This window comes from Delphinapterus leucas, chromosome 1, assembly GCF_059928025.1.
Source record: "Delphinapterus leucas isolate spDelLeu-1000000601 "Yukka" chromosome 1, BTC_Dleu_Yukka2, whole genome shotgun sequence".
NCBI lineage: Eukaryota > Metazoa > Chordata > Mammalia > Artiodactyla > Monodontidae > Delphinapterus > Delphinapterus leucas.
Window position 1 is genome coordinate 175,389,216 of NC_143129.1, and position 27,140 is coordinate 175,416,355.

At 46.8% G+C, this 27,140-nt stretch overlaps 2 protein-coding genes across 5 annotated transcripts in view; one reads left to right on the forward strand and one right to left on the reverse strand.

Annotated features, from left to right (window-relative positions):
* Positions 1-4,569: 4,569 nt before the first annotated feature.
* LOC111163294 (group IIE secretory phospholipase A2) lies at positions 4,570-14,272 on the forward strand. Of its 3 annotated transcripts, none has more exons than XM_089899769.1 (5): positions 4,570-4,721; positions 9,173-9,252; positions 10,005-10,143; positions 10,352-10,458; positions 12,299-14,272. In XM_089899769.1, exons 2-5 carry the CDS (start codon positions 9,213-9,215, stop codon positions 12,439-12,441), a joined length of 429 nt encoding a protein of 142 aa, XP_089755895.1. In that variant the 5' UTR covers positions 4,570-4,721; positions 9,173-9,212; the 3' UTR covers positions 12,442-14,272. The 3 variants fall into 3 exon arrangements, with proteins under 3 accessions (XP_089755895.1, XP_089755885.1, XP_089755879.1); XM_089899759.1 differs by lacking the exon at positions 4,570-4,721 and adding an exon at positions 4,984-8,408; XM_089899753.1 differs by lacking the exon at positions 4,570-4,721 and adding an exon at positions 4,987-8,408 and having other exon boundaries at positions 10,002-10,143.
* The window catches only part of OTUD3 (OTU deubiquitinase 3), a 34,507-nt gene continuing 20,900 nt past the window's right edge, over positions 13,534-27,140 (reverse strand). Inside the window, exons 5-8 of one of the 2 annotated variants that reach the window (XM_022551856.3) lie at positions 26,513-26,644; positions 25,864-25,960; positions 24,480-24,664; positions 13,534-23,474 (exon numbers count right to left, since the gene is read on the reverse strand). In XM_022551856.3, coding sequence (XP_022407564.1) covers positions 23,298-23,474; positions 24,480-24,664; positions 25,864-25,960; positions 26,513-26,644 — 591 coding nt within the window. In that variant the 3' untranslated portion in view covers positions 13,534-23,297. The other variant, XM_089899742.1, reaches the window with a different exon arrangement.

The following is a 27,140-nucleotide window of genomic DNA, read 5'->3' on the forward strand; positions in this document are numbered from 1 at the left end:
CCCTTGAACTTGTACCATCGTCTTCAGGATTGACCCAGCCCAGGACATTTGGGAAAGGGTCTTGGTATACCATGCTGCACTTCCTGGTGATCACTTGGCCCATTTGAAAAGCTGAGGCTATTTTCTTTCCAAGCCATGCTTGAGCCTGTGGATCTTCGTTGAAGTTTCCAACCTCTGCACCTGGTGTTCAGCCTCACCTCCTTGTACCACCCAGATACCCCTCCTGGGGTCTCCTGAGTACAAGTAGAACCAGATTTCTGCTACCCATAGAAACCTTCTGGGTTATTCTTGATCCTTCTCAGTTTCAAATGACAGAACCCAAGTCAAACTAGCCTAAGTCACAAAGAGAATCTGTTGGTCTACATAACTTGAAGGTTCAGAGTAGAAATCAAACAATGTTAGATCCAAGAATCTCAATATCTCTCTGTGTCTCTCTGTCTCTGTCTATCTGTCTATCTCTCTGCCCGCCTCCACCAGCATAGTGGCTTCATTCTATAGGAAGCTTCTCCCATGTAGTCAAGAAACATGGTCACTGACAGCTCCAGGCTTGCATGGTCTTTATAGCTCAAGGCCCCAGAGAAAGGGGAGACCCATAAATCAAATCTAAGGAAAGATTCTGATTGGTCCATTTTAAGTGCTTATTCCTGGAAATACCCCTGTAGCCAGGAGAAACAACCTGTGCTTGGATATCTTGGGTCACGAGTCTACCCTAGTGGTGGAAAATGCAGGGCACCATGACGAATAATTGTACAGGATCACATAGAATGGAGGGGAGAGATGGTTTGCAAAGTAAAAAGTGGTTATTACCAACAAAATGGAGAGGAGATGTTAAAACAAACCTTCCTCACTACACACACACACACACGTATACACACACACTCACATAAACACGTATACACACATAGAATGCCTAGTGGTTGGGCATCCCATCTCCCCACCCCCAGTCCCCACTACACTCCTAGCAAAAAAAAAAAATCAAAGGACTTCTATTTCAAAAAGCTGTCTAACAATAATTAGGGTAACTAATGTGGACTTTCATGCCCAAAATAAAAGAGCTCTCCATGCTGCCACAAAGGCAGCTCCCTGCCCATCCATCTGAAAGCACTGGATGACAGGCCCCACCCACATGCATGGAGATGTTTATTGTCTTGTTTATAATATCAGCAGACCATCAAGGGCTACCATAAACGTAAAGAAACATTACAAAGTGAAGGAGGCCAACATAAACAAGGTGATGGAGATAACCCCGTAGAAACTGAGATAATTCAGAGAACAGAAGATATATTTTTTGTTTTTTTGCGGTACACGGGCCTCTCACTGCTGTGGCCTCTCCCGTTGTGGAGCACAGGCTCCGGACGTGCAGGCCCAGTGGCCACGGCTCACGGGCCCAGCCACTCCGCGGCATGTGGGATCTTCCCGGACCGGGGCACGAACCTGTGTCCCCTGCGTTGGCAGGCGGACTCTCAACCACTCCACCACCAGGGAAGCCCCAGAAGATATATTTTTTAAATCTCTAATTGTTACCCTCAGAAAGATTCAAGAAAATAATGCATTCATAAAGCACCAGGAAGTTATGTTAAAACAGTAAGTGGATAACAAGAAAGAAGTTTTAAAAAAAGATATGATTGCTGTAATTTTTAAAAGCAAAGAAGGGTTGGAAGAAAAAGTCAAAGTAATTCTTAGAAAGTAGAACCAAAAGACTATAAAAGAAAAAATATAACAGAAAAGAGACTCAGAGAATCAATCCAAGAAGTCTAACAGTCATCTTATAGGAAATCCAAAAAAGAGAAAACAGAGCAAAAGAAATTCTCAAAGAAACATGAGAATCCCCCAGAGCTGAAGAATAACAGTCCTCAGATTGAACGACCTCACTTGAGTGCTTAGAAAATCAGATGGGGAAAACACTCATGCCTAGCCACATTGCTGCAAAATTTTAGAACACTAAAGATGAACAAGGGATCTTATAGCTTCTGAGAAAGAGGGGGAAATAAAGAGGTTATCTACAAAGGAATAAGAATTCGGCAAAAGGGCTGATTTGGTCCACGGGCCATAATTGCCAACTGCTGGGATAGAGTTCTACATCCAGAGAAACTGTGAGGTAACCATGAAATTTTGGGACATGGAAGGATTTAGAAGTTGCTTCTTTTTCCTAGAAAATTATCTGAGGATGCATTCCAACAAAATAAGAATGTAAGTTAAGGTGAAGACGTAAAGTCCAAAAAACAGTGCATCAAACTCACAAAGATAGGGCTTCCCTGGTGGCGCAGTGGTTGAGAATCTGCCTGCCAACTCAGGGGACAGGGGTTCGAGCCCTGGTCTGGGAAGATCCCACGTGCCGTGGAGCAACTAGGCCCGTGAGCCACAACTACTGAGCCTGCGCGTCTGGAGCTTGTGCTCCGCAACAAGAGAGGCCGCGACAGTGAGAGGCCCGCGCACCGCAATGAAGAGTGGCCCCCGCTCGCTGCAACTAGAGAAAGCCCTCGCACAGAAACGAAGACCCAACACAGCCCCCAAAATTAATTAATTAATTAATTTTTTTAAAAACTCACAAAGATAATAATAGGAAGTCCCAGGATGATTGACAGCTGTACCTGATGGAAATCTATGCCAGTCTGAGTCTCCCTCTAATTCAGAAGGGATATCCTGACAGGCTCCTAGACCCTAAGGAACTTCACTGAAGTTGAGATGCTGTATATTCAGTATCCTGTCATTCGGGTGTGTCAATTACTCAAATCAAACACGATCTCAGTGGGATACCAGCCCATTTCATTTCTGGTGACTCCAAAGTAGATCAGCCCATGCTCTGAGATCTCATCACCTCACCCACCAGCTATTGCCAGGATGACCCCCCACTCATTTTGCTCCTGATAATTGCCTGCTGCCTCCTGGCTGTGCCACCCTGGGCATCCCTCAACCCCACTGAAATAATTTCACCTGTTTCATTCCTCCCTCTTGTGAAAGGAAAATCAAAATGGAGTTGGTACTGGTAAGAGAGCTCTCTAAAATGGAAAAGGGAGGGAGGCCATTGAGGAAGGATGACCCAGGTACATCTCAGCCTGGATGGAATCTGACCTTTTGACTGCTTATTATCCTAACAGAACATCTGGCAAAAACTCAAGATACTGATTGGACCTTACCCTAAAATGACCCATGGTAGCCATCCCTTAAGCACAAATATTTCCTTTCTTGTATCAGAGTACAGCTTCATGGCTTTTGCCTTTATAAGCCCCTGACTCCTTTTCTTCCCCAGAACACTCTTTCCACTTTACCGGAATCTGTGTCTCCTGACTTGCAATTCTATTCTTTTTTTTTTTTTTTAATTTACTTTTGGCTGCGTTGGGTCTTCGTTGCTGCGCGAGGGCTTTCTCTAGTTGCGGCGAGCGGGGGCTACTCTTCGCTGCGGTGCGCAGGCTTCTCATTGCAGTGGCTTCTCTTGTTGCAGAGCACAGGCTCTAGGCACACGGGCTTCAGTAGTTGTGGCATGAGGGCTCAGTAGTTGTGGCTCATGGGCTCTAGACAGCAGGCTCAGTAGTTGTGGCACACAGCCTTAGTTGCTCTGCGGCATGTGGGATCTTCCCGGACCAGGGCTTGAACCCGTGTCCCCTGCATTGGCAGGAGGATTCTTAACCACTGCTCCACCAGGGAAGCCCCTAACTTGCAGTTCTTAAGACCCCAAATACACTCTTTTCTTATTTGCAGCCTTCTGTGGTTTTCTGGTTGATACTCCACGTTAAGACAATGAGTTCTGACTTTCCACATGCCGTGAACCAGCGTATGAGTTCACCAACCCAGGCGACATTAGACTCACAGAGCTGCCCAGATTAGCACAGTGAATTACAGAACCTTGGGCTAGGGCATCCAGAGTAATAAGTTCAACCTGACACAACATTTTACTCTTGGTGGAGGAGCTTCAACATCTTTTCTCACAATTTCTCCCCAGATTTTTTTATAATACGAATTAGCAAATTCTTTTGATTCTTTCTGGGATAACCCTTCTATTTCTTACTCTAGAAATTCTAAACTAGAGCTTGCTGTTTAGTCATGCATGCATTTGCTCACTTAAGTGCCTACCTTGTGCCAGGCATTGTTCTAGGCACTGGAGGAAGAACAGTGTTCGAGACAAAGTGTCTGCCCTCAAGGAACTCACATTCTATTAGGGGAGAACAGAAGAAATAAACAAATCTGACATATAATATGATGCGTGGTCCTGGGTATGATAAATACCTCCCTCTTTAACCAAATGCCGTCAAAACAATCATCTCATCATGAGGTCTTTCTATTCCTCATCCCTCTTAAGTTGTTGTACGTCAGCAAGCACCCAGCACGCCAAGCTTTGCCCTTGTGAGCAGGTGGCTGTTTAATGACTATGGGTACCATGGGCAGCTGGCGTTCGAAAATCATGGCCCCGTCTGTGCCCGTTAACCTATCCCAGGGCCTATTGCTTACAACCTTCTTTCTGGTGCCAATTTCTATATGAAATAAAGGTTTTTGTTTGCAAGCACATTGAACGGTTACAGAAACCTACTCTGGTTAACCAAAGTCAAAAAGGAATTTGGTGAAAGGAAACTGGATGACTCATGAACTAGAAGAGCTCAGGGCGGAGTCAAGATGGCATACCAGGAGGACGTGGAATTCGCGTCTCTGCACAGCTAGGGTACCTACCAGGCACCCGTGGGGGACCACGGACACCTAAGGGGTCAGAAGGAACCCCCAGCGACCTGGTACGATGTGAGCGCGGGGGGGAGGGAGGGAGGAGGAGAAGTGGAGGCAGGAGAGGACTGGCACCCCTTAGGGGCGGCGCGGGGGAGGGGAAGGAATCTCAGGCCCGAAGCGGGAAACTGGGAGGGCAGAGGATCAAACGGGAGCTTGGCCAGGTTTCCCCTGCCTACTTGGGCCCCGGGGAGCCTGCTGAGATCCCGGGCCTGATCCTCTGCCCACCAAGGCCCCCTCCAGCCGCGCGGGTCCTGAGGGAGTGGGAGGGAGGGAAGGGGGAGCAAAAGTAAAGGCTGGACCTCCAGGATCGGCACCCCTGAGGGGTGGCTGGAGGAGGGGAGGAGTTCCTACACCCACTTGGACCCACTCATGACTAGGGGTCCAGCGGGGACGGGGAGACCCTGGGGGTGGACCGTGCCAGGGTGGGGGGCGGAGGAACGGAAGGGGAGGTGGCCAGCGCTTTCCCTGTGCACTTTGGGAAATCCTCTGCCCTTGGAGCCTCCCTCTTGCCGCGCAGAGCCCAAGCCCCGCCCCTACACCCCGCCCCCAGGGCCCACCTCTACACTGGGAGACCCCCTCCAACGCGCTGAGTCTAAGCTCCACCCACGCCCCCTCACCCAGGGCCTTAGCTCCCAACTCCGGAACTCCACACTCCGGAGGCCCTCCTTTGGAGGTGCGGCCTCTCCCCTTCTGCACAGGCGCTAAGTAGGGCCCGGGCCCTGCCCCACGCCTGAACATCACCCCTCGACCGGCCTAGGTCCCACCTCACCCTAAACCCCACCCCTGCCTAAGTTCCTGCCCCGCCTAAACTCCACCCACCATGGTCAAGGCTTTTTTTTTTTTTTTTTCTGTTGTGGTTTTATTTTACCTTATTGCAGTTGCTTCAATTATATTTTTTATCTTTCTAATTTTATTTTGTTTTTCATTCTTTGTTATTGTATCGCTCTTTTTTTTTTTTTTTTTTTTTTGCCATGCCACACGGCTTGTGGGATCTTGGGTCCCAGGCCAGAGGTCAGGCTCAAGCTCCTCTGGTGGGAGCTCCAAGTCCAAACTGCTGGACTAACAGAGAACCTCAGACCCCAGGGAGTATTAATCAGAATGAGGCCTCCCAGACGTCCTCACCTCAGCACCAAGACCCAGCTCTATCCAACTGCCTGCAAACTCTAGTGCTGGATGCCTCAGGCCAAACAACCAGTAAGACAGGAATACAGCCCCACCCATCAAAAAAAAAAAAATGTTACAGACAAAGGAGCAAGGTAAAAACTTACAAGATCAAATAAATGAACATGAAATAGGCAACCTACCTGAAAAAGAATTCCAAGTAATGATAGTAAAGATGATCCAAAATCTCAGAAATAGAATGGAGAAAATAAAAGAAACATTCAACAAGGATCTAGAAGAACTAAAGAGCAAACAAACAGGGATGAACAACACAATAACTGAAATTAAAAATACTCTAGATGGGCTTCCCTGGTGGCACAGTGGTTGAGAGTCCGCCTGCCGATGCAGGGGACGCAGGTTCGTGCCCCGGTCCGGGAGGATCCCACATGCTGCGGAGCGGCTGGGCCCGTGAGCCATGGCCGCTGAGCCTGCGCGTCTGGAGCCTGTGCTCCACAACGGGAGAGGCCACAACAGTGAGAGGCCCGCGTACCGCAAAAAAAAAAAAAAAAAAACCCTAGAAGGAATCAATAGCAGAATAACTGAGGCAGAAAAACAGATAAGTGAGCTGGAAGGGAAAGTGGTAGAAATAACTTTCAGGGAGCAGAAAAAAGAATGAAAAGAATTGAGGACAGTCTCAGAGACCTCTGGGACAACATTAAATGCACAACATTCAAATTATAGGGGTCCCAGAAGAAGAGAAAAGAAAGTGTCTGAGAAAATATTTGAAGAGATTATAGTCGAAAACTTCCCTAACATGGGAAAGGAAATAGTTAATCAAGTCCAGGAAGTGCAGAGAGTCCCATACAGGATAAACCCTAAGAGAAACACGCCAAGACACGTATTAATCAAACTATCAAAAAATTAAATACAAAGAAAAAATATTAAAAGCAGCAAGGGAAAAACAACAAATAACATACAAGGGAATCCCCAGAAGGTTAACAGCTGCTCTTTCAGCAGAAACTCTGCAAGCCAGAAGGGACTGGCAGGACATATTTAAAGTGATGAAAGGGAAAAACCTACAACCAAGATTACTGTACCCAGCAAGGATCTCATTCAGATTCGATGGAGAAATCAAAAGCTTTACAAAGCTACGAGAATTCAGCACCACCAAACCAGCTTTACAACAAATGCTAAAGGAACTTCTCTAAGTGGGAAACACAAGAGAAGAAAAAGACCCATAAAAAGAAACCCAAATCGATCAAGAAAATGGTAATAGGAATATACATATCAATAACCACCTTGAATGTAAATGGATTAAATGCTCCAACCAAGAGACACAGACTGGCTGAATGGATACAAAAATAAGACCCTTATATATACTGTCTACAGGAGACCCACTTCAGACCTAGGGACACATACAGACTGAAAGTGAAGGGATGGAAAAAGATATTCCATGCAAATGGAAATCACAAGAAAGCTGGAGTAGCAATACTCATATCAGATAAAATAGACTTTAAAATAAAGAATGTTACAAGAGATAAGGAAGGACACTACATAATGATCAACGGATCAATCCAAGAAGAAGATATAACAATTATAAATATATATGCACCCAACATAGGAGCACCTCAATACATAAGGCAAATGCTAACAGCCATAAAAGGAGAAATCGACAGTAACACAATAATAGAGAGAGACTTTAACACCCCACTTACACCAATAGACAGATTATCCTGCTTTGGGTAGTATAGTCATTTTCACAATGTTGATTCTTTCAATCCAAGAATACGGTATACCTCTCCATCTGTTTGTATCATCCTTAATTTCTTTCATCAGTGTCTTATAGTTTTCTGCATACAGGTCTTCTGTCTCCTTAGGTAGGTTTATTCCTAGATATTTTATTCTTTCTGTTGCAATGGTAAATGGGAGTGTTTCCTTAATTTCTCTTTCAGATTTTTCATCATTAGTGTATAGGAATGCCAGAGATTTCTGTGCATTAATTTTGTATCCTGCAACTTTACCAATCATTGATTAGCTCTAGTAGTTTTCTGGTAGCATCTTTAGGATTCTCTGTGTATAGTATCATGTCATCTGCAAACAGTGACAGCTTTACTTCTTCTTTTCTGATTTGGATTCTTTTTATTTCTTTTTCTTCTCTGATTGCTGTGGCTAAAACTTCCAAAACAATGTTGAGTAATAGTGGTGAGAGTGGGCAACCTTGTCTTGTTCCTGATCTTAGTGGAAATGGTTTCAGTTTTTCACCATTGAGAACGATATTGGCTGTAGGTTTGTCATATCTGGCCTTTATTATGTTGAGGTAAGTTCCCTCTATGCATGCTTTCTGGAGGGTTTTTATCATAAATTGGTATTGCATTTTGTGGGACCTCGACATTTCTGATCACGACAGAGTCGGGTCCTCTCCTCCATCCCACGAACCTCCAGCCAAGCTTTGAAGCCCGGCCTCAGTGTTCTGACCCGACGATGGGGACAGCAGCGCTCTCTGGGGGCCAAGTTGGACCAGGAGGCTACTGTCTCCCCGACCCAGGCCCTAAGATGACATCAAAAGGATGGAAGTTTCCAGTTCATGCCGGAATGTGGGTTTTCCAGCTGAGTCAGATGGAGCCTGTTTCTATGGCAGCCACGCTCCACTACTCGAGGGTTTGGGGAGACAGAATTCTTAACTGGGAGTATTTTCGCTACCTGTCAAACAAGCAGGAGCCTGCCCAGGAAAGAACAATAAAGAAAAAACCCTAAGCCCAGCTGGCTGAGCGCCCAGGCTTTGGATTCTAGGTTCTTGGACAAATGGCCCCCTGCTATGGAGTCAAGTTGCCATTACCACTCTCTGTCTGGGTAACACAGGGGCTGGTTGAGGGGCAGGAAGGGGAGTCGGGGCCATGCTGAAGGAGCTAGCGTCATGGAAACAGGACAGACTTGCCCTTGGTGCTCCCTGGCCAAGGGAGCTGAGAACTTAAGTTTCTCAGCCTCTCTAGGCTGCATCAATAAAATGAGAATGAGAAAAAGACACCAAGAATGAAGAGCGCCTAGCACAGCCAAGACATATAGCTCCTCGGTGGGACCAAGCACGGTGATTTGGGGAAAGGAGGAGGGGAGGGGAAGGGCGGAGAGAAGAAAGCCCACAGATCGACCCCACCTTCCCCAAACTGCCTGGAAGCAGAGCCCACAGGCCCCAGGCTGGCCCCTCCCCTGGAAACTTGGCCAAAGTGTCAGACCAGGAAGTATCATTCCGTCACTGGGCATTCAGGGGTTAATGAGGGGGAGTGGACAGGACCCTGGTATTTAACTAATGCGGAGAGGCCTTGAGATCAGAGGCACCCCTGCTGACTTCCTTCTCCTGCAGCCCAGCTTCTCTACTCCCTGCACCCTCCCCTCCCAGCAGAATGAAGCTTCCCCCTCTTCTGACCTTACTTTGCCTCATGGGTAAGTAACCTTCCTGCCTTTACCCCTCCCCTGCCCCAGCTAGGAATCCCCAACTCCCTGGAAGCCCCTGAGCTGGGCCCTGAGGAGGGTGTGATTGGACATCCTGAGGAGGCCAGTTCTTCCGGAGCCATCACTAGTCAGTGGAGAAGGGGGAGAGGGGAAGACAGCAGCCCGGATGGCCCGGTGGGGCGGGGGAGAGGGCCTGGCAGGGATCCCAGACAGCACACGAGCTCCTGCCACCCCCGCTCCATCCCTCACTTAAGTTTCCATTTTTGGCTCTAACCTGCCCGGGTCAGCAGCCCCCCATTGCTGCATCATCAGGACCTAGAGGAATTTGGGGAAGTCCAGGTGGTTTGGAAGCTTATCCAGTGACATCTGATGGGACTTGACAGGGACAGAGTTCCTGCGGGGATGGGGCTGACACCTGGGGAGGCGATCAGAAAGGGTAGGGACCCGGGAGGATGAGTGGGCGGTATTCTGGGAGATGGTGGAAGGAGAGCGGGGTGGGGGGTGGGGGGTCACGTGTGCTGACACGAGCGGGTGAGGACTAGGGGATCAAGGTGCGATGATGTCATGGGGGTATTATTACTGCTTAGCATTGCTATTATTGGGAATGAGGTGCTTAGGGAGGTGAGGTTACCTAGACAATCAGAGAGATGTCTGGACTCAGATTTGGGGGCACATCAGGGGCAGCTGGCTGCAGAGGGTGGGGCCCTGAGGGATCTGACCTCCTCCACCCTCCCTCCCAGCAGTGGCCCTGGCTGTCGGGAACCTGGTCCAGTTCGGGGTGATGACTGAGAGAATGAAAGGGCAGCCTGCACTGCAGTACATTGACTATGGCTGCTACTGTGGTTTCGGCGGCTCCCACGGGCCAGTGGACCAGACAGACTGGTGAGCAGGTGGCCCAGCAGGTAGAGCACCTCGCTGGAGGATGGAGAGGCCGGGGGAGCATCCTGGGAGGAGGGAGGGGCTGGGGGCACCTAGAAAGTTGGGGCCGACCTCCACTTTGAGCCCCTTTGGGCACTGAGCCCCCCAGGCAGCCCCTGGTTCTGCCCAGCCTGGCTCACAGGCCCCTCCAAGCCAACCATGACCCTTATAGGTGCTGCCACGCCCATGACTGCTGCTATGGGAGTCTGGAGAAGCTGGGCTGTGAACCCATATTGGAAATGTATCTTTTCTCTGCCAGCAGGCACAGCATCTTCTGTGGTAAGCGAACAGCCTTAGACTCCCCCAGACACCAGGTTGGGGGAGAGCTTCAGCTAGGAACCCTCTCGTGATGGAGACCCTTGAGCCTGGTCACCTGGGCTGGGGCGGGCGTGGGATCTTCCATCATCACGGAAGTGGGGAGAGACCTGTCCATCTACCCAGATGCTCCTGTGGCACCCAGCCTAGAGAGCACGTGACCCATCAGCTCCTGCCCTGACCCCAGGCACTTTCCCTAGCCAGAGCCCTCCCAGCTCCGGCCTCTGGGGAGAGGAGCCAGAGGCGGTAGAGCTGAGCCCCAGGGCAGCTGTACCCACACAGCCCTCCCCAGGGCCTGGGTGGCAGCTAGAGGCAAGGTTCCCAGGACAGAGCCTTGAGGGCAGAGCCCCAGACAGAGAGAGCTGGAGCTTGGATTTGGGACAGCAGACCCTGCTCCCAAAGGCTGAGCGCACCGGTGCTCATCTTTGCCAGGCCCAGTGCCCACTTGGACCAAGTAGCTTTCCTCTGGTCCCCGGCCTGGGGAAGCAGCCTGCCCCGAGTCAGAGTGCGGAGGGCTCCACGCAGCCCAGCCCCGTGGAGGGAGCTCAGATCAGAGAACCAAACCTTCTTCCTGCCACAAAGCCAGGAGCAGCCTGGAAGGAGGGCAGGCCCAGCGTGGGGCACAGCAGGCGGGTCTAGGAGGGTCAAAGAAGACTCCGCTCAGATCTCTAAGGTCTGTCCTGGGGGAGGGGCAGAACAAGGACCAGAACCACTGGAGGCAGATTTGGCTCAGAGATGCCTGTTCCCAGCAAGGCAGCTTTGACAGGTAGTAAGCTCCCCATCCCTGGGGGTTCATGCAAGGCTAGGAAGCCACCTGTCAGGGACAGCACTGAGAGGATGAGTGAGGGGAGGTGTTAGGTGAAGAGGGACGCCGGGTCAGGGAGTCACCTACCCATTGTATGTCTTTGGGCAAGTGACGTAACCCCTCAAAAGCCTCTACTTCCTCATCTACAAAAGGGAGACAATCACTCAGTTCCCTGGCTTAGTCCAGCTTCTGGTAAGAACCCCCCAAAGGAGCTGACGTGGCTGTTAAGCCCCTTCCAACTCTGACTGCTGCTGAAAGAGCAGGTGAGAGCAGAACCCGGATGGGGAATGAGGCTGACCTTTGCGAAGCACAGTGAAGAACCTGGATATTTCTGAGCCGGGGGATGTCTTCGTGGGGACAAAAAGGAGCCAGAGCCACTCAGGGCAGACAGAGGCAGTGGAGGGAAGAGGAGGCTTTGGGGCCCCTGGTGCCTGCAGAGCTGACGTCAGCTCTGCTCCCCAGGCAGGGTGTGGCCACGTGTGGAAGGGGAGCCCTAAAGTTAATGCTAGGAAGATGGGCTTCGTCCGCTCTGAGGGAGATAGGCACGGCCGAGCAGGCCCCAGTTTCAGTCCCTCTGGGGCACGCCGAGGCCATCTGGGGTTGAGCTGCTGTAAGCGTCCCAGCTTTCCTCTCTGGCTGATGGCTGCCTCACTGTCAGTAACGCGTTACATGGGAGAAGGAGTTGCCTGGAAATGCACCCTCCCTGGGCCGAGGCGGACGACAGTTAGCGAACCAGATGGTCTCCCCATGGGAGAAAGGGCTAAGGGCAGTGGAGTGGGCTTGGGAAAGGACAGGAGAACAAACTTCCAGGCTTCCCAGCATCCTGGGCCCCAGCAGGCCCTCCGGGACTCTGCCCTTTCTCTCTCCCATCCCTGGAACATCCCCCATGAGAATGGGCTGAGAATGGGGCTGAGAACAGGGACCCCAGAGCAGTCCCCTGCATGTCTGAGAGTGGCAGGACCGAGGCGCCCAGGCCCTGACTCACCTCGTCCCATCCAGCCGGCAGAACCACCTGCCAACAACAGACCTGCGAGTGTGACAAGAGGGCTGCTCTCTGCTTTCGTGACAACCTGGGCACCTACGACCGCAAATATGCCCGTTACCCCAACAAGCTGTGCACCGGACCTACCCCACCCTGCTAAGGCTGTGCTCCGCTTCTTCCCTGCGGCCCCCTGCCCTCCAGCTGCTGGAGCCCCAGACCTCCGGAACGTTGGCACCAAAGCCCCTCCCTCTGGAAAATTCCTTTCCTGCAAACCCATCCCTCCCTGAGAGCTCCCAGATGAGGAAGAGCCATGCCCGGGGCCCTTTAGCACCCAGAAGATTCTATAACCCACCCCCTGGGATCTCAGTTCCCTCTTCCGAATATGTGAATGATATTTTCCCATAATTCTAATACTGATCCTCAGATTCTATCATTGTAGGGCTTAATTAGTCTACAGTTTCATGCATTCATTCGTTTTTTGAGCACCCACCATGTGCCAACAATGTGCTAAGTACTGGGACACAGCGTGGGTCTGACACGGATGGCCCCTGTGCACAGTTCTGACATTCTGTCCTTTTAATTTCCCATTACAGTGAGTTTTTGTGATTCTCTTTTTCTAACATTCCACCATCTTATCCAAGATAATAATGGCAATCTCTAGAAGGAATGTTTCTGGCCATATGGCATAATGTGAGAAGCACGCAAAATACCAACCTAAAAATATTGTCCCCACCATGTCATCAGGCTTCAAATCCCTCCCATTAGAAGACTGGCTCAAAGTGAAAAGAAGCTCTCAAATCACCTTTTTCGAAGCCCTCCCTTGACAGATGGGCATCCGGGGCTCAGAGAGGGAAAGTTCTACCTGAAGGGGTGTCCTCACACCCATGCCAGTGTGCCTTCATTTCTTCATGAGTGGGTATCAGTCACTGACACTCTACCCCTCTGGTGGTCATCTTGGACAGCCTAGGGTGCCCAGGGAAGGTCAGCCGTGAGGATGCCCAGGCCAGGTCGGGCTCCTGATACAGGGAGGGGAAGAGGAAAGGTTTCAACATCCAACACCCTAGGGCCAACTCTGGAGCCAATTTAAAGCACCAAAGGATTCCCATCAAATGGAATGCAGCCTATCTGGGAAGCAATGAACTTCAGCAGATTCTACTCCTACATATAGATATATCTCCTCTATCTATAATATGCTGATAAAATCTTCCAGGATTGGGATGAGCCTATTCAATGAGATAAAGCATGTAAAAAAGCATCGCACAGGCAACGCTCTCAGCGGCCAGGTAATAAACATCCACTCCCTTTGTCCATTTCATGGCACATGTGCAACTTTCAGGACTTTGAGGGCAGGAAGGAGCCTGAAGCCATCAAATCGATGATCATCATACATTTTAAAAGGTGAAGAAGTTCTGTGCTAGCAAAACAAACACAAACAAACAAAACACGAGAGGGGCAGATGTGTGTGCTTTGTGGCTGTGACTTGACTCAAATCCTTGGCGAATAATCACCAGACCAGGTCGTAAAGCACAGTGTGTGTGGGTGGGGAAGAGAGCACAGTGTTTGTTGGGAAGAGTGGTCCTGAGGCGCCCTCTGTTGTCCATTTTGTTCAGGCTAATAGGTGGAAACAAATTTGGCTTAAGCCTGAATTTCCCTTCATCATGGGGGCAAAGTATGTTTCTGCTCTAGTGAAACCGGTCGCTTCGCACTTTCAGTAATCATATGCTGAGAAATAATCAGTAAGTCCTTACAGACATCTTAGAATGATGGTACGACTGCATACACGAGAAACACAGGAAGAAGGAACCGACCTGCGGGAGATGGAGAGAGGTGGTGCTCTGGGCGTTATGGATTCAAGGCAGCGATGGAAGGAGTACCTTGTCATGTTACAGTTGCTTAACCATCTGACAGGGTGAAAACTGGAACTTAAGAACAAGCCTCGGTGCAGTCTGTTTTTCGAAGAATCAATAAATATGTGGTGAATGCAAGAATGATTCCGTCTAAATCCTGTTTGTGTCTACAGTACATACGCTTGATTTCCAGTGCAGACTTGGTGGAAAAGGCTGAAAAAAGGAAAGGAGAACCCTGAACTTGATGTCGGAGCTTCCAGGTAGAGCCCTCTGCTCTGCCAGTTAGCAGTGGTGCATCTGTTCTAGACCTCGCTGCTCAGGGAGCTTATTAGAAATGCAGAATCTTGGACCTGACCCCAGACCGCCGAGTTAACAAGACCCCCAGGTGACTCGTGTGTGTACACTGAAATCCAAAAAGCACTGATATATGGCCACAGACAGCCTCAGTGTCTGCACTTGTAAAATAGAACAGTGACATTTCCCTGGTAGGTTGATTGTAGCAAGGTTTTAATAAATTAGCATGTGTGAATGTACACAAAATAATGCCTAGCACATTATAAGCATCCCATAAATGAATGAATGATAGTCATAATAACAAAAAATACCTAACATTTATTAAGCATTTGGCATTCACCAGGCACTGTTCTAAATGCTTTATGTTTATTAATTTATCAAATGAATGAATGAGTGAATGAATTAATGGCTGAATGAGGCATGGGGACTAAATCAAGGCTGGGGAGGGGACTTTGTTACCTGAATGTTTCATAGCTTGCGTCTCCAATTTTGATGATAGGATTTGGATGGTTTTTGCTTTTGTTCCCACTTGGCCCCTAACAAAAGCTATGAACCAAGTGTTCAATTAAATAACTTGCTGAGTAAGCGATTAGAAATCAAATCACATTGGAATTCCAGAGTTAAGTCCAATTATTATTTCATGGACATTCGTCCACTTCTTTAGGGTTCTTCGCAGCGTCACTGCTGGAGAACTGAATACTGTATTAAATTCCATTCTTTCCCTCAGTACGCTTTCATACAAACCATGCTCCTGGCCCCTTGCTGAAACCTGGAGACAGAGCTAAATCTGATGTGGCCAACCTATAGACAGACAACACCAATTACTCTACACTGGTAAGTGTCATAATAGAGCTAAGATCAGGCTCTCAGGACCTAAGGTTCTTCAGCCCTCCGTTCTCCATCCAGCCTCCATCCTGTCCACAATGCCAGCTTCATTTTCCCAGAGGTTGGTTTCCATCATATCACTCTTCTGCCCCTGAACCATCAGTGGCTCCCCATTGTCCACCAAGCCCTGGCATTCAAGCTTGGTGTCATCTGCTTTTCCCGCCATATATATATCTCTGTGCTCCTCGCCACTGCCAGAACATGCCCACCTGTCTTCACACCTCTGTGCGACAGCTTCCTTCAACCCGGGAGCCTCCCTCTCACAGGCTCCCTATCACCACATTCCCATGCATGTGCTTTGAGGCACATCTCAAATGCCACCTTTCCCACGTGCTTTTCCACCTGGAGAAGATTTCACCCTCCTCTGAACAGCCAAGCAATGTGTTTATCCTTTTCTTAGGGATACTTACCCCAGCTATTTGGGCTCTTGTTTTGGGTTCCTATATGGGGAAGGCAGACTGCCCTGGGTTCAATTCTGTGATCTTGGACCCATTATTTATTTCCTCATGTGTAAAATTGGGATGGGACCATCAGCCTCACTGGGTGGTTTTAAGGTTTAAATGAGATAACTTATTCAAAGTGCCTGGAGCATCACAGATGCTCCATCTGTGCTAGGTCACTTTGCACTTTTGTCTCCCCTGTGGAATCCATCACATGGTGGACGCTAAATAAATATCTGTTTAATTGAATCCACAGACACATGATAATTGCGATTATTTTACAGAAGCGGCATCATACACATGATAAATACTATACTAATTTATTTGAATAGCCCCTTGGCCCACTACTCTGAGTGCCATTTATCTTAAAACATTTATCTTAAATGGACAAGTGTTTGGAAATCGTTAACCTTCAGTGCCCTGATCTGTTGTCCCACAGAGGCAATGAGGTAAAATTGGCTGGAGAGACGGTACATAGCACTCTTCCTGGAGGGCTGTTACCTGTGATGTGTTCCAAGGTCAAAATGCACATACAGGCTGACTCGTGACACTTAAGAAGAGGTCAGGAGGAACCAGGTATTTCTGATCTTTGGAATTCATTCAGTATGCACAGCATTAGTCTTCCAGTAGCAAAAGGCACGCGACAAGTGTTTGAAGAAAGGAGTTCCCAGTCCTTCTCCAAACGAATTGTATACCCTTAATAAACTGTCCCAAACACGTGGGCCATCCTACTCTCCCACTGGAGGGGTTTGCTTATGCTGGTCCTTCGGGCCCAAATATCTTAGCTTCCTATTTCCACCTCCTATCTGCCCTTTCATGCCTCGTCTAAATGTCACTTCCTCCACGGAGCCTTCCTTGATTTCCCTTCTGAACTCACAGCCCTCCTATCAGTACCTCCTTTTATGGCCTGTGTTCTCTTGGGTCATAGTTAACATATCCGCTTTCACTGCTGGGCTGAAAGGTTTTCGAGGACAAGGTCCATGTCTGATTCAATGCCCAGAAATAAAGACTCCAACACAGCACAGGTTCAGTAAATGATGGATGGATTCTTGGATGTCTGGATTGGTGAATAAATTGAACAAAAACTGAGCATCTTGAGATATCTAAATCCCTCTATCATAGGGAAATTCAGACAAGCTTCTCCAAGGTGGAGAATTTTTCCTTCTGCCAAGCCAGAATCCATGAATCAGCAAGATTGTTCTTGACCCTATTCAACCCAGAAAGTTCTAAATCGCTGCATCACTATGGTCTGAGGGCCCACCCTGTCCAGCAGTCCAGTCAAAATCGTATTGGAGCAGAGCATTTCATGACAAATTTTGGTTGTATCTCAAGGCCAACATGCACTTTCTGTGCATCTGGCAAACAGGTAACTTTAAACCTGGGGGTTTCAACTCTGTTTTCTCCTAGACAACCATAAGCAGTTAACAAGGGGGGACACGGGAGCTGCCACTTTCCCTCTTATGGTATCTCAATCTTTGGCACCATAACTTGTCACTCACCCAGAGTAAGCAAGGCTATAGCCTGGAGGAAAATGTAAATAATAAACTGTGTTCTCTAATTATCCCCTATGTGGCCTGAGGACACTTCCGCCCTTACAGACTCATCCAATCTCACGGGTCACCGAGACCCAGCCAGGAAGCCCCACGGCCCCCGGCCCCAGCTGAACCACTGCGGAATGGAATTAAGGAGGCCACGGAAGTCTTCCAACTGGGGGAGGGGACACTTACATCGGGACAGCACTCTGGTCCTAGCAGATCTTTCAGAAAGATTCTCAGTTGGGTTAACAGAGTCCAGAGTCTGGGCCTCGTGGGCTCAGGAACTGGATAGCATTTGTGCACCCAGAAGTCTCTTGGTCACGGAATGAGGCAAAAATCACACAGAGAGGACAGTGCCCAAGGGGGGGTCGGCCCTGCCAGTAGCTGGAGAATTCTTCCACCCAGGGTGGTACCGGACACTGTTCAGTGCCAAGATCCTGCAGAAACAATTCAAAGGCTGCTTGATGAGCACAAACATAGACCAAGAGCGAGCAGGAGCCTCGAGGCCAAAATCATGAGGCCGCGGCGAGGCTGGTGAGATGGCAGCAATCTTGACCTGTGACTGGCCCTGGAGCCCGGTGCGAGCGGCGCCCTGCTGCATGGGCCAAAGGGTCCCCTCCCTCTGGTTTTCTGTGGCCGCCCTTCCCCCTCCCGAGGACCTCTTCCAGGTGAGTCCGTGCAGTCACCGCTGCCCACGTGCGCCTGGGGGAAGATGCTCCCTCCTGGAATGGGATCAAACCAAGCCCCCGAGCTCTAGAGAAACCCCAAGGTGGAAGCCAAAAGACAGCTGCTCTGTATTTAGACAACTACGAACTATCAGAGACGTTCTTAGATACCAGGCAGAAATCTGAGGGATGGCCCTGCCGGTGTGTGCGGCGGCCATACTCCCCTGGACGGAAGCTACAATCAGCTACTTAAGCTCAGTGAGACCCCAGACGAGCGCACACTGGAAGAACGTGCACATCTTCCGTGCCAAGGTCTCTAAGGAGGACATTTCCCAGCATGCTCTCTGTCTCATGCACACGGCGGCCAGACAGTGACAAAGACAACTTGAAACTTTCTCTTTAAACTAGAATTTACTGGTATACAAAACTCCATTTCATAGATAAAGTGGCACATCTTTGCAGCTTCTATTGCACCGAGTATTGAAGATTAAAAACACAAAAGAAGAAACATTTGGTTTTGAAAACACTGCAAGTAGCCAAGTACAGTACTTTGGTAAATAAAAAGTAAAATGGTTCAGAGTAACACAATCTGAGGAAAGAAACAACCTGGAGGAAATGAACTATGGACATCAGACAATGGTCACATTCCCCCCATCCAGCTCCACAGATAAGGCAAGACTTGCTAAGTCTATGGATCATGACCCCACAGAGGTCTTAAATATCTTCGGACTGCAGTGAGGACAAGTATAGTGCAATTAGAAAAAAAGAGAAGGTGGCTGAGCCTGTGAAGGCCCCTGTGTTCTCCACAGACCCACCTGCCCTCCTTCATAAAGGGGATTAACACCCACCAGCGCTTCTACATCAGCAAGAGGAACACGGAGGTCTGATGTCCGACCCCTGGCTCTTTTCTTCTTCTCACGGAGCTCGGTGCTGGTGGCGGACGCTGGAAGGGGAGCCAGGGAGGCCGAGGGCCCTTCTCCCCAAGGAAAATAAACCATGAGAGGAGCCCACACCCGCATTCCTCAAGTTCTGGTTGAGGGACCTGCCAGGGGATCAAACCACAGGCGAGGTCTGTGACTGTGCTCAAACAACTACCACAGATGGCTGGCAACAGTGAGGGGCTGGATGTCGAGATGCAGAGGATAAGGGGCAGACCACCGAGGTTTCGCCCAGCGGTCATTACCTTCCAGGGCTACAGCACAGCGAGCAGGGGTAGTTCCGGGACCAGGGGCACGCCCTGCTTAAACCAGAGTCACCACGCAGAAGTCCGCGCTCTTACAGAAACTGTTCTCTACCGGTACCAGCCCCTTCTCAAGTAACTTTGCGAGAATGCTAAACGTTTTAATCAAGCTACAAAGTAGTCTGAACTAGGAGAGCGAGGCTCTAGAAGGTAATTCCTCAGAGGAAATGGCTAAGAGCCTGAGGTTTTTACAGGGAACGTTACCTTGGACAGACGCAGCCAAGCAGTCAACGAGGCCCAGCTCCTCCCCGGAGCCGGGCCCTGTGCGCACCTTCTGAGTTCCGTACTGTGCAATGCACTTCGCGCCGGGTGCTCAATGTCTCCACTTCAATCCAATTATCCATTCCCCCTCTCGCATGTGACAGCAGAAGATCTGCTATCATTTACACATGCCATCGAGATCTTCAACTTAACAACATCAATGGAAAAATACAATTTGCTTTAGAGTCAGAAAAACACGCCTTGTAGAAAGTGCCATTATTAAATCACCTCAGAACAACCGTCGGAAGGCCCCAGAGTTTGAGCAACGCCTGTTCTGAAGGCTGAGATGAACAAAACAGTGAATAATGAAAATGTCAAAACACAAAAACTGCATCAGACTCTGAGTCTAAAGGTTTGCTATAGATAGAGCCTTGAGGTAAAAAAAGGTGAAGAGCTACACATCTACCCAAAATGGGAGTCAGAGAGGGCCACAGATGTGACATTGAAACTACAAAGCTCCACTGTCACGCCATCCACACAGACCCTTCTGGTCAGGGTGAGAGTTAGTCAGCTCTGACTAGGAGCCCAAGTTTCCTTCAACTGACTGCACATTCGAGTTGAACATCTCACAGAGGTAAAACTGACAGCATTCTATGTGGACACAATAAAACCCAGGCAGTCCAGTTTCTCAGAATGAGAGAAACTGCACACTGATGACAGGGACTCACCACGAGCACAGTTCAATGCCAAGTCCATCTGATATCTACCTATTTAACATGGGAGCAGCTCTCCCCCCTCAGCGTGGCCCTCCCCCCACCCCAGGACAGTATCATTTCAAACCGTCAAAGCTCCCCAGGGAAGCAGGCAGCACCATGAGAAATGACCTACACAAAGGCCCACTCTAGCTGCCCCACAATGGAGCTCCCACTTCACAAGCCCTCAGAATCACAATAGGTAGGGAAGTGTTTTCAGAGCTTATAAAAGAAACTATAGACAAGCTCAACTAACACTTAAGATTCTTCTTTCTGCCACAATTCTTCAACCAGACTTCACTCCTGAAAGCATATTTCCTATTATTGAAAAATTAAATATACATATACATTCTTTCTCTAATATCTCCTGGTGGCAACTATATTAATTCAGAAGTTGTGATTCTATGTTGTTTCAATACATCTACCTCTCTAGTACAAAGCTGATGCTACTAAAATTTTATTTTGTATTTTGACCTTTAAAAAAATCTTTTTTTAAAATCCATAAAACCTTTATATACAGTTTATAAGACTAGTAAGCAGCTATGGACCACAGCCTCATCCCCCTTCTCCTGACCAAAGCTACCGAGACAATCGCACATAACAAACCTCTAACAGCCACAGAGGTTAAGAAAGAGTCGCCTCCTCCTATGCAGTTCACCTGAGTAACTATACCCGGTAACCGTCACTGACCACAGTCATCCCAGGACTAAACATGCTGGGCCTCCATTTTGGCTGCCAATAAAGTAGTTCTCAAGTGCCTACCAAGGCAACCAAGTACTACGTGGATTCCATCTACCTCATACTTTGGTGGGACTGAGGCAGTGAAGGCTAAATTTAAACCCTTAGCTAGAAGTTATCACTAAAGTTGGATACATGTTCCCCATTCCTAATAATTAACATACTAAACACAGACCAATTATAACTGGAAAACTATGAAATGGTAATAAAAGAAAACTACTGAAGCCATTTGATTAGTTTTTAAAACCACTGTTATTTTACCCAAGAAATGCCGAAGCCTATGATCAGAATTAGGTAATTTATAAATAAATGTGCCCAGTATTCTTTAGCAACTTTTTAGCAACTTCTAAAACCCAACAGGAAAAAACAATAGGGCCCAAGGCCACCTTCATTAACCAAGTAAATAAAGCGATCCTACTACTTCTGACAATGGGTCTCCCTCAAGCTATTTCTGACTCCTAATTCTGCTGAATTTCTGGTACACAATCAGTCTTTCTGAGGGGATCTGGTCTCCTGTACTCTCACAGTACAAAACAGACAAAAAAGAGTGCTCACTCAGAAATGCTCAGCCAGAGTCAGGAGAGTGCCCAGAGTTAAAAGCCAAGAGAACAGATCCTGAAGCACTGGACCTCACTCCCTTGGAGACAGTGAGACAACGGAGACCCCTCACTTGTCTGGACTGAGTACTAGAGGCTCTAACTCAGGACTCCGCAATGTGCAAAGAAAAAATGCTGTGCAGTTTCTAAATCTGCTACATATTACGATGTACTGTACCAGGATGTTCTGGGAGCACTTCCAAGAGACTACTGATGCTCCAACCACAAAAAGTCACCAAAGTCAAACAAACAAAAAATTAAAATACATCACCAAAACCACAGAAAGCAAATCACCTGCTGATAAAGACAATCCAATGAATCCAAGGCCAGCCCACACAATGATATGTCTATACGTGTCAAAACCTTTTTATAGTTTTTCCCTTTGCCTCGGAACTCTGATAATTTTGAAATTTGGGATGGGGGAGGTAACTAATAATTTACCTTTTGATTCAGCATACATTATTTCTCCAAATATTAGGTCCCCAAAAGGCAAAGAGAGTCCAAGATTGGCCACTTCGTACATTCCAGTTTTAAAGTTCACATTCACCTAATTCGGTTTGAGGAATGAAATCTCTCCACCACCCAAATCTATTTCAGCACTGTGGAGTCATTTGAAGGCCTCAGCCAAAGTAAGTTCTCTGCCCTGCTAGTCTAACCTAAGTCACTGACAACTTCTGGAGGGTGCTGGAGAGTGTTCTGAACAGCAAAATCCCCAAACAGGGCTTAACTAAAAAGAAGTTAAGTGCAGCATTTTATGGGATTTCATTTTCACAATACTAAGAAAATTCAGCGAAGGGTCAAGTTACCTTTTATCTCTCTGAAGGCATCTTTCTAAATCCAGAATAGTAAGGAAGAAAAGACACTTACTTACTTAAAATGTGAACGTGAAAAGCCTTAGAAATCCTTCCAGACACCCCCAACCCCCCCACCCCAAATCAATTACCTCTTCAGACTTCTTCCTGAGCAAAATCTCAGGACTCTCTTGACTTCTGCCTTTACAACTATGGCTTCTGCGCTCCACGCTATCAGAATCCCAGAACTGTATCATAAGCACTGATGATACACTGTCTTCTCGTTGTCAAGAAACAAGTACAAACTACTCAGCAACACTACAGATTTTCCAGCAAAGCCCAGGCCTAATTAACAGTCTGGCCTATTTATCATATGGCTTGAGTGCAAACGAACCAACAGCACCTGCATCCCATCTGAGCATCAGAATCAGGAAGAAGAGAAACGCAGCTGTTTAATTTCCACCCTGACTACAGGCCACAACCTTCACATCCTATTACTTTGGGAAAACACTTCCTGAATTATTTTCTGATTAACTTGCATTAGAAGAAGGTTAATTCTAAACATGTACCTGAGTTGGACATCATTTATAAACTATCCTGCGTATGAATGTCTGTTTGAAAATGAAAGAGAAACAAAGGAAACTTGTCATTCTGAATTTCTAGCAATTAATCTAAACTACTTCATGAACAATTACAGTGAAACCCCGAGTGTTAAGGAAAGATCACGGGGTCACCGAACTCCGATTTTCAGGGCAAATAAAACCACACTTAAAAAGGTTTTTTTTGACCTAACTATCCACCCCTAAAAGTCGATATTTTAATTATGGAACATGAATGGCTTCACTGCACTTTCATTAAATAAGACACATCACTGACAAAACTGAACAAAAAAGGAGGCAGCTTGAAGGAAACTAACTCAGTGTGTGATTCTGTGGGTTGAGTTTCGTTTTGTAAAAGGATGGCCTCGCTGGAAAGCCTGGCACACGGCCCTCCGCTTTCCATTCCCTTCTCACAACTCCCAGGAGGCCAGAGTCAGATGTTGAGAGCCGCGAAAGTCTTCACCAAGGTGACCTGGGTGCTCGCGTCTGCTTCACTTCTGTTGTTGTCCCTGTGGCTACTCCTGCTCTCCAGGGCTTTGTGACGGTGCCTCTCCTCCTGTCGTTTCTTCTTCTCTAGTCGCTGCTGTTCTCGCCTCTGTTTGTTCGTGACCTGAAAGAGAAGACTGCCACCTGAGTCGCCTGCACGGGGACACAGGCTGCACCAGTGGACGGGAAATGCAGGGCTGACAGATGCAAAGGGTACAGACTGCCTTTCAACGAGAACAGAGAAAACCCACCTAACAGACCAAAAATGATTTATTTCCCATTACTGCTCAAATTTACATTTAACTTTATACCCTCTTGCTGAGCTAGCAAACGAAATCAATTCCATTCTCCTCATAAACCAATTCAAAATGACCTAAAGAAACATTAACCCTAGTCCAGCAGGAGGTAACACTCAAATATGCCACAGGATGCCTTCCTGTACATAATTTATTGCCCCAGGGGATCCTAACAAAATCCTCGGAAGCTTATCACATCTTAGCCTCTGCCTGTGACCTTTTACATTACCGTTGCATTCTGAGTTCAGAATTTCCTGGTGAAAGTCTTTACGATAAGTTCCAAATTCAGTAAAATTAATGGTGTCATATACTACTTGTGGGAGTGGGGTTGGGAAGGGAGCAGTACAACCTTTCGGGGAAGCATTTGACAATTTACCAAAAGACCTTAAAAAGATTCAAATATCCATGCCCTTTAACCTGTTAATTCCTCTTCTGGGATTCTAGCCAAGCAAATAATGCAAAATACTAAGACTTATACACAAAGATGTTCACTGAAGGTGATGGTATTTACAAAAAAATGGGATTCAATCACATGGGTTAGCATGGAAAGCACCCACACACGCAGTAATGTTAGGCAGGAAATGGAGCCGATCCGCGTGTATGAGTATGAATTCACAGTATACTTCCTTCTAGCCATCACTGCAAAGTCCAGGAGGACAAAGTGAGGTCTTCCTTCCACTTCATGATATACCCTCATGCACTCCCTGTATCTCCTACAGTAACCACTTTCATAGATCAAGAGAAAATCACACACTAAATTGAGCTCCAAGTTCCCTCCACGCCACCGAATTACAGCAGCCCACCATTTGCCCTTGCAGCCCCATCTTTCCTACCTTTGGGAGGTGATTTTTATTTGCTTTGTTTTCTTCACTAGGGCTGGCCCGAGACTTATCGTTTTCAGTTCTGCCTTCATTTAAGCCCTGATTTCCAAAGATTCTGGTGCCACTGCCACCCTCCTCCCATAAAGGGTCACACTGCTTCAGCACTCGGCCACTGGACTCAAGGTTCTCCTCTGCATCTTCCGAAGAAAGATATTTTGTTAAATTGAAAACCTAAGATAGTCACACAGTGCGATTACTGTTAAATGACTCCAAAATTACCCGGGTCCCTAGATCACTGGCATTTGGAGAGCAAGTTTCCTTGAGGCAAAATTCTAATATCAAGTCAATGCAGTGGGGAACATAAGGAAAAAATAATTGGTAGAAATCGGAAGATCAATTTTAACATAACCTGTTGACCACCAGTCATCTCATCAGCTTCCTACCAGCTGAGTGCTTTGTTCCGTTAGATTAAACCACTTTTTAACATGAATTTTTAGGGGGAAATCTTTCATTTGTACCCAAAAACCAGAAAGGAAACAAGCTCTAAAGCTGTGCTCTCCAATACAGTAGCTACGAGCCACACGCAGCTATTTAAATTAAAATTAAATAAAGTTAAATAAAATTTTAAACTTAGTTCCTCAGTCAGTCTCGCTTAGCCACATGTCAAGTACATACCATATGGGATAGCACAGACACTGCACAGCATTATTTTAAAATCACAAAGACCAAGTTACTTACAGCTTTCTAAGAAGGCATAGCAAATATGTAAGGAGGATAATAAAATACCCAATTAGAAAACTATAATGCCAGGAACAGTATGTGGCACATAATGTCTGGCAATAAATATTGAAATCATTTAAAATAAATAACTTGAGAAAACAGTTCATTGTTAACAACTTCTTTCCTTCCTCTGAATCACAGAATTAAACTCAGTTCAAGCAAAAAGAAATTCTGAATTATCACCAGTTGACAGGTGCCAGTAATTTAAATATTTCCACTAGAAAAATAATTTTTCTCTCCATTCCATTTCAATGATCATTTTGGTATTATAACGGGATCTTATTTCTAAAAGGCTAAAGTCTTCCCTGACATTTTGCATTCCTCCAAAACTGAGCAAGGTGGACTTTCCATGCATTCCCCTAGCAGCCTGTACCCACACTTCATTATGTCTTATTATACCAATTTACTTATCTCTCTCCACCAAGCCCCTCCCCACCCCAGACTATACTCTTTCTGACACAGGGCTGGCACCTAGTAAAAAACACCTGCATATATAAAGCTGCTGAATGAATAAATAACAATATAATTATTACCTGTCACTTGATTAAAAATAAGTATTTGGAAAATCACCAACATAATCATTTTGAAACCTTATAAATATCAATCATGGACTTACTATTTCTTTTCCCCTGGTTCATCTGGAGCATGGCAATTATCGCAGATTCAATATTATAATTTTCAGCTTCCAGGTTCTGGACTATCAAATTAAAATCCTATGAAAGAAACAAAGGAACAAATCAAGACTCTGGGTATGCTTTTCTACCTACCTCTACATCAATAACCTGACAAACAATTTTATAAACTTTTGCATGTAAAAGTGTAAGTGGACTCAAGCAATGTGCAGTCTATTCCTTAGAATGTTAATAAAAAGCAACCTATTCTAAAAATAAACAAAAGTATGTCATTGAGGCAAGGTTTCAAGACCTTCCATTTAGAACATGTCTTAATTTTCCGTAAGGTTAATCACCTGAAATAACCATTTAATAAAATGAATTCTTATAAAACCGCACTAGTCAGAAAATAATAAACCCACATACTTCCTTAGGATTTTGAACAGTATTGGATAAAGTCTAGCAAACAAGAGAGAAATGAATGAACATCTCTCATTAAACTGTATCACATAAGCTAATTAAACTACAAATATCATGGGCCTATTTTGGCCCATCAGGTGTTAGCATGCTAGAGTGATGCCACAAAACTAGCAGATAAACTAGGCACAGCAATGCCTGTCTATAAACCACTGTTACTGCATGACAAATACTAACTGAACATCCAGTTGCATTGCAAACTTTCTGGACAGCATCTTCTACTTCATCTCTCAGGTCGTCTTCAAAGTCAACTCCCTTTGTTTTGATCTTCTCTCTTTTATTTGATTCATCTTGATGAAGCATCTGAAACTGAAGTACACAGAAAGAGTAATAATCATGAACTCTAGCAAACTGTGTTCAGAATCTGCAATACAGGAAGACCCTCTAATCTCAAAAACATTTAAATATATGGGAAAAGATTCCAGCGACAATCTTAAAGGAATAGCAATCACTAGGCTAAATTTTATCCAGACACTGAGATTCCAGGCCACAACTGAAGTATTAAAAAGAAAGGCCCAAGATATGGGATAAACTGTTCAGTAAAAATGGCATTAGAGCGCCTACAGCTTCTAGAGACCAACATTTTAGCAATGACTGCTGACTCAGAGAGCACATATCTGTCTCAGCCAGTTTCCAGAGCTGTGAGCTTAGTAACAGAATCGATCCTCTACACTAGCACCCAATGAGCTTCTTCAGCAGGACAACTCATCTTGAAGAAACACACATACAACTCTCATCTGGTTCCCTAGGCCCTATTTGATCATCAGCAAGCTTCAGTGTGCCGGAGCTCCTGTCCCAACCAGAT

Bases quoted from the DNA above. Each gene is read 5' to 3' on its own strand.
- LOC111163294 (XM_089899753.1), top strand. From the start codon at position 8,296: ATGGGGACAGCAGCGCTCTCTGGGGGCCAAGTTGGACCAGGAGGCTAC. The intron at 10,144-10,351 runs GTGAGCAGGTGG...TGACCCTTATAG, and splicing joins CCAGTGGACCAGACAGACTG to GTGCTGCCACGCCCATGACT. The intron at 10,459-12,298 runs GTAAGCGAACAG...CGTCCCATCCAG, and splicing joins CAGGCACAGCATCTTCTGTG to CCGGCAGAACCACCTGCCAA.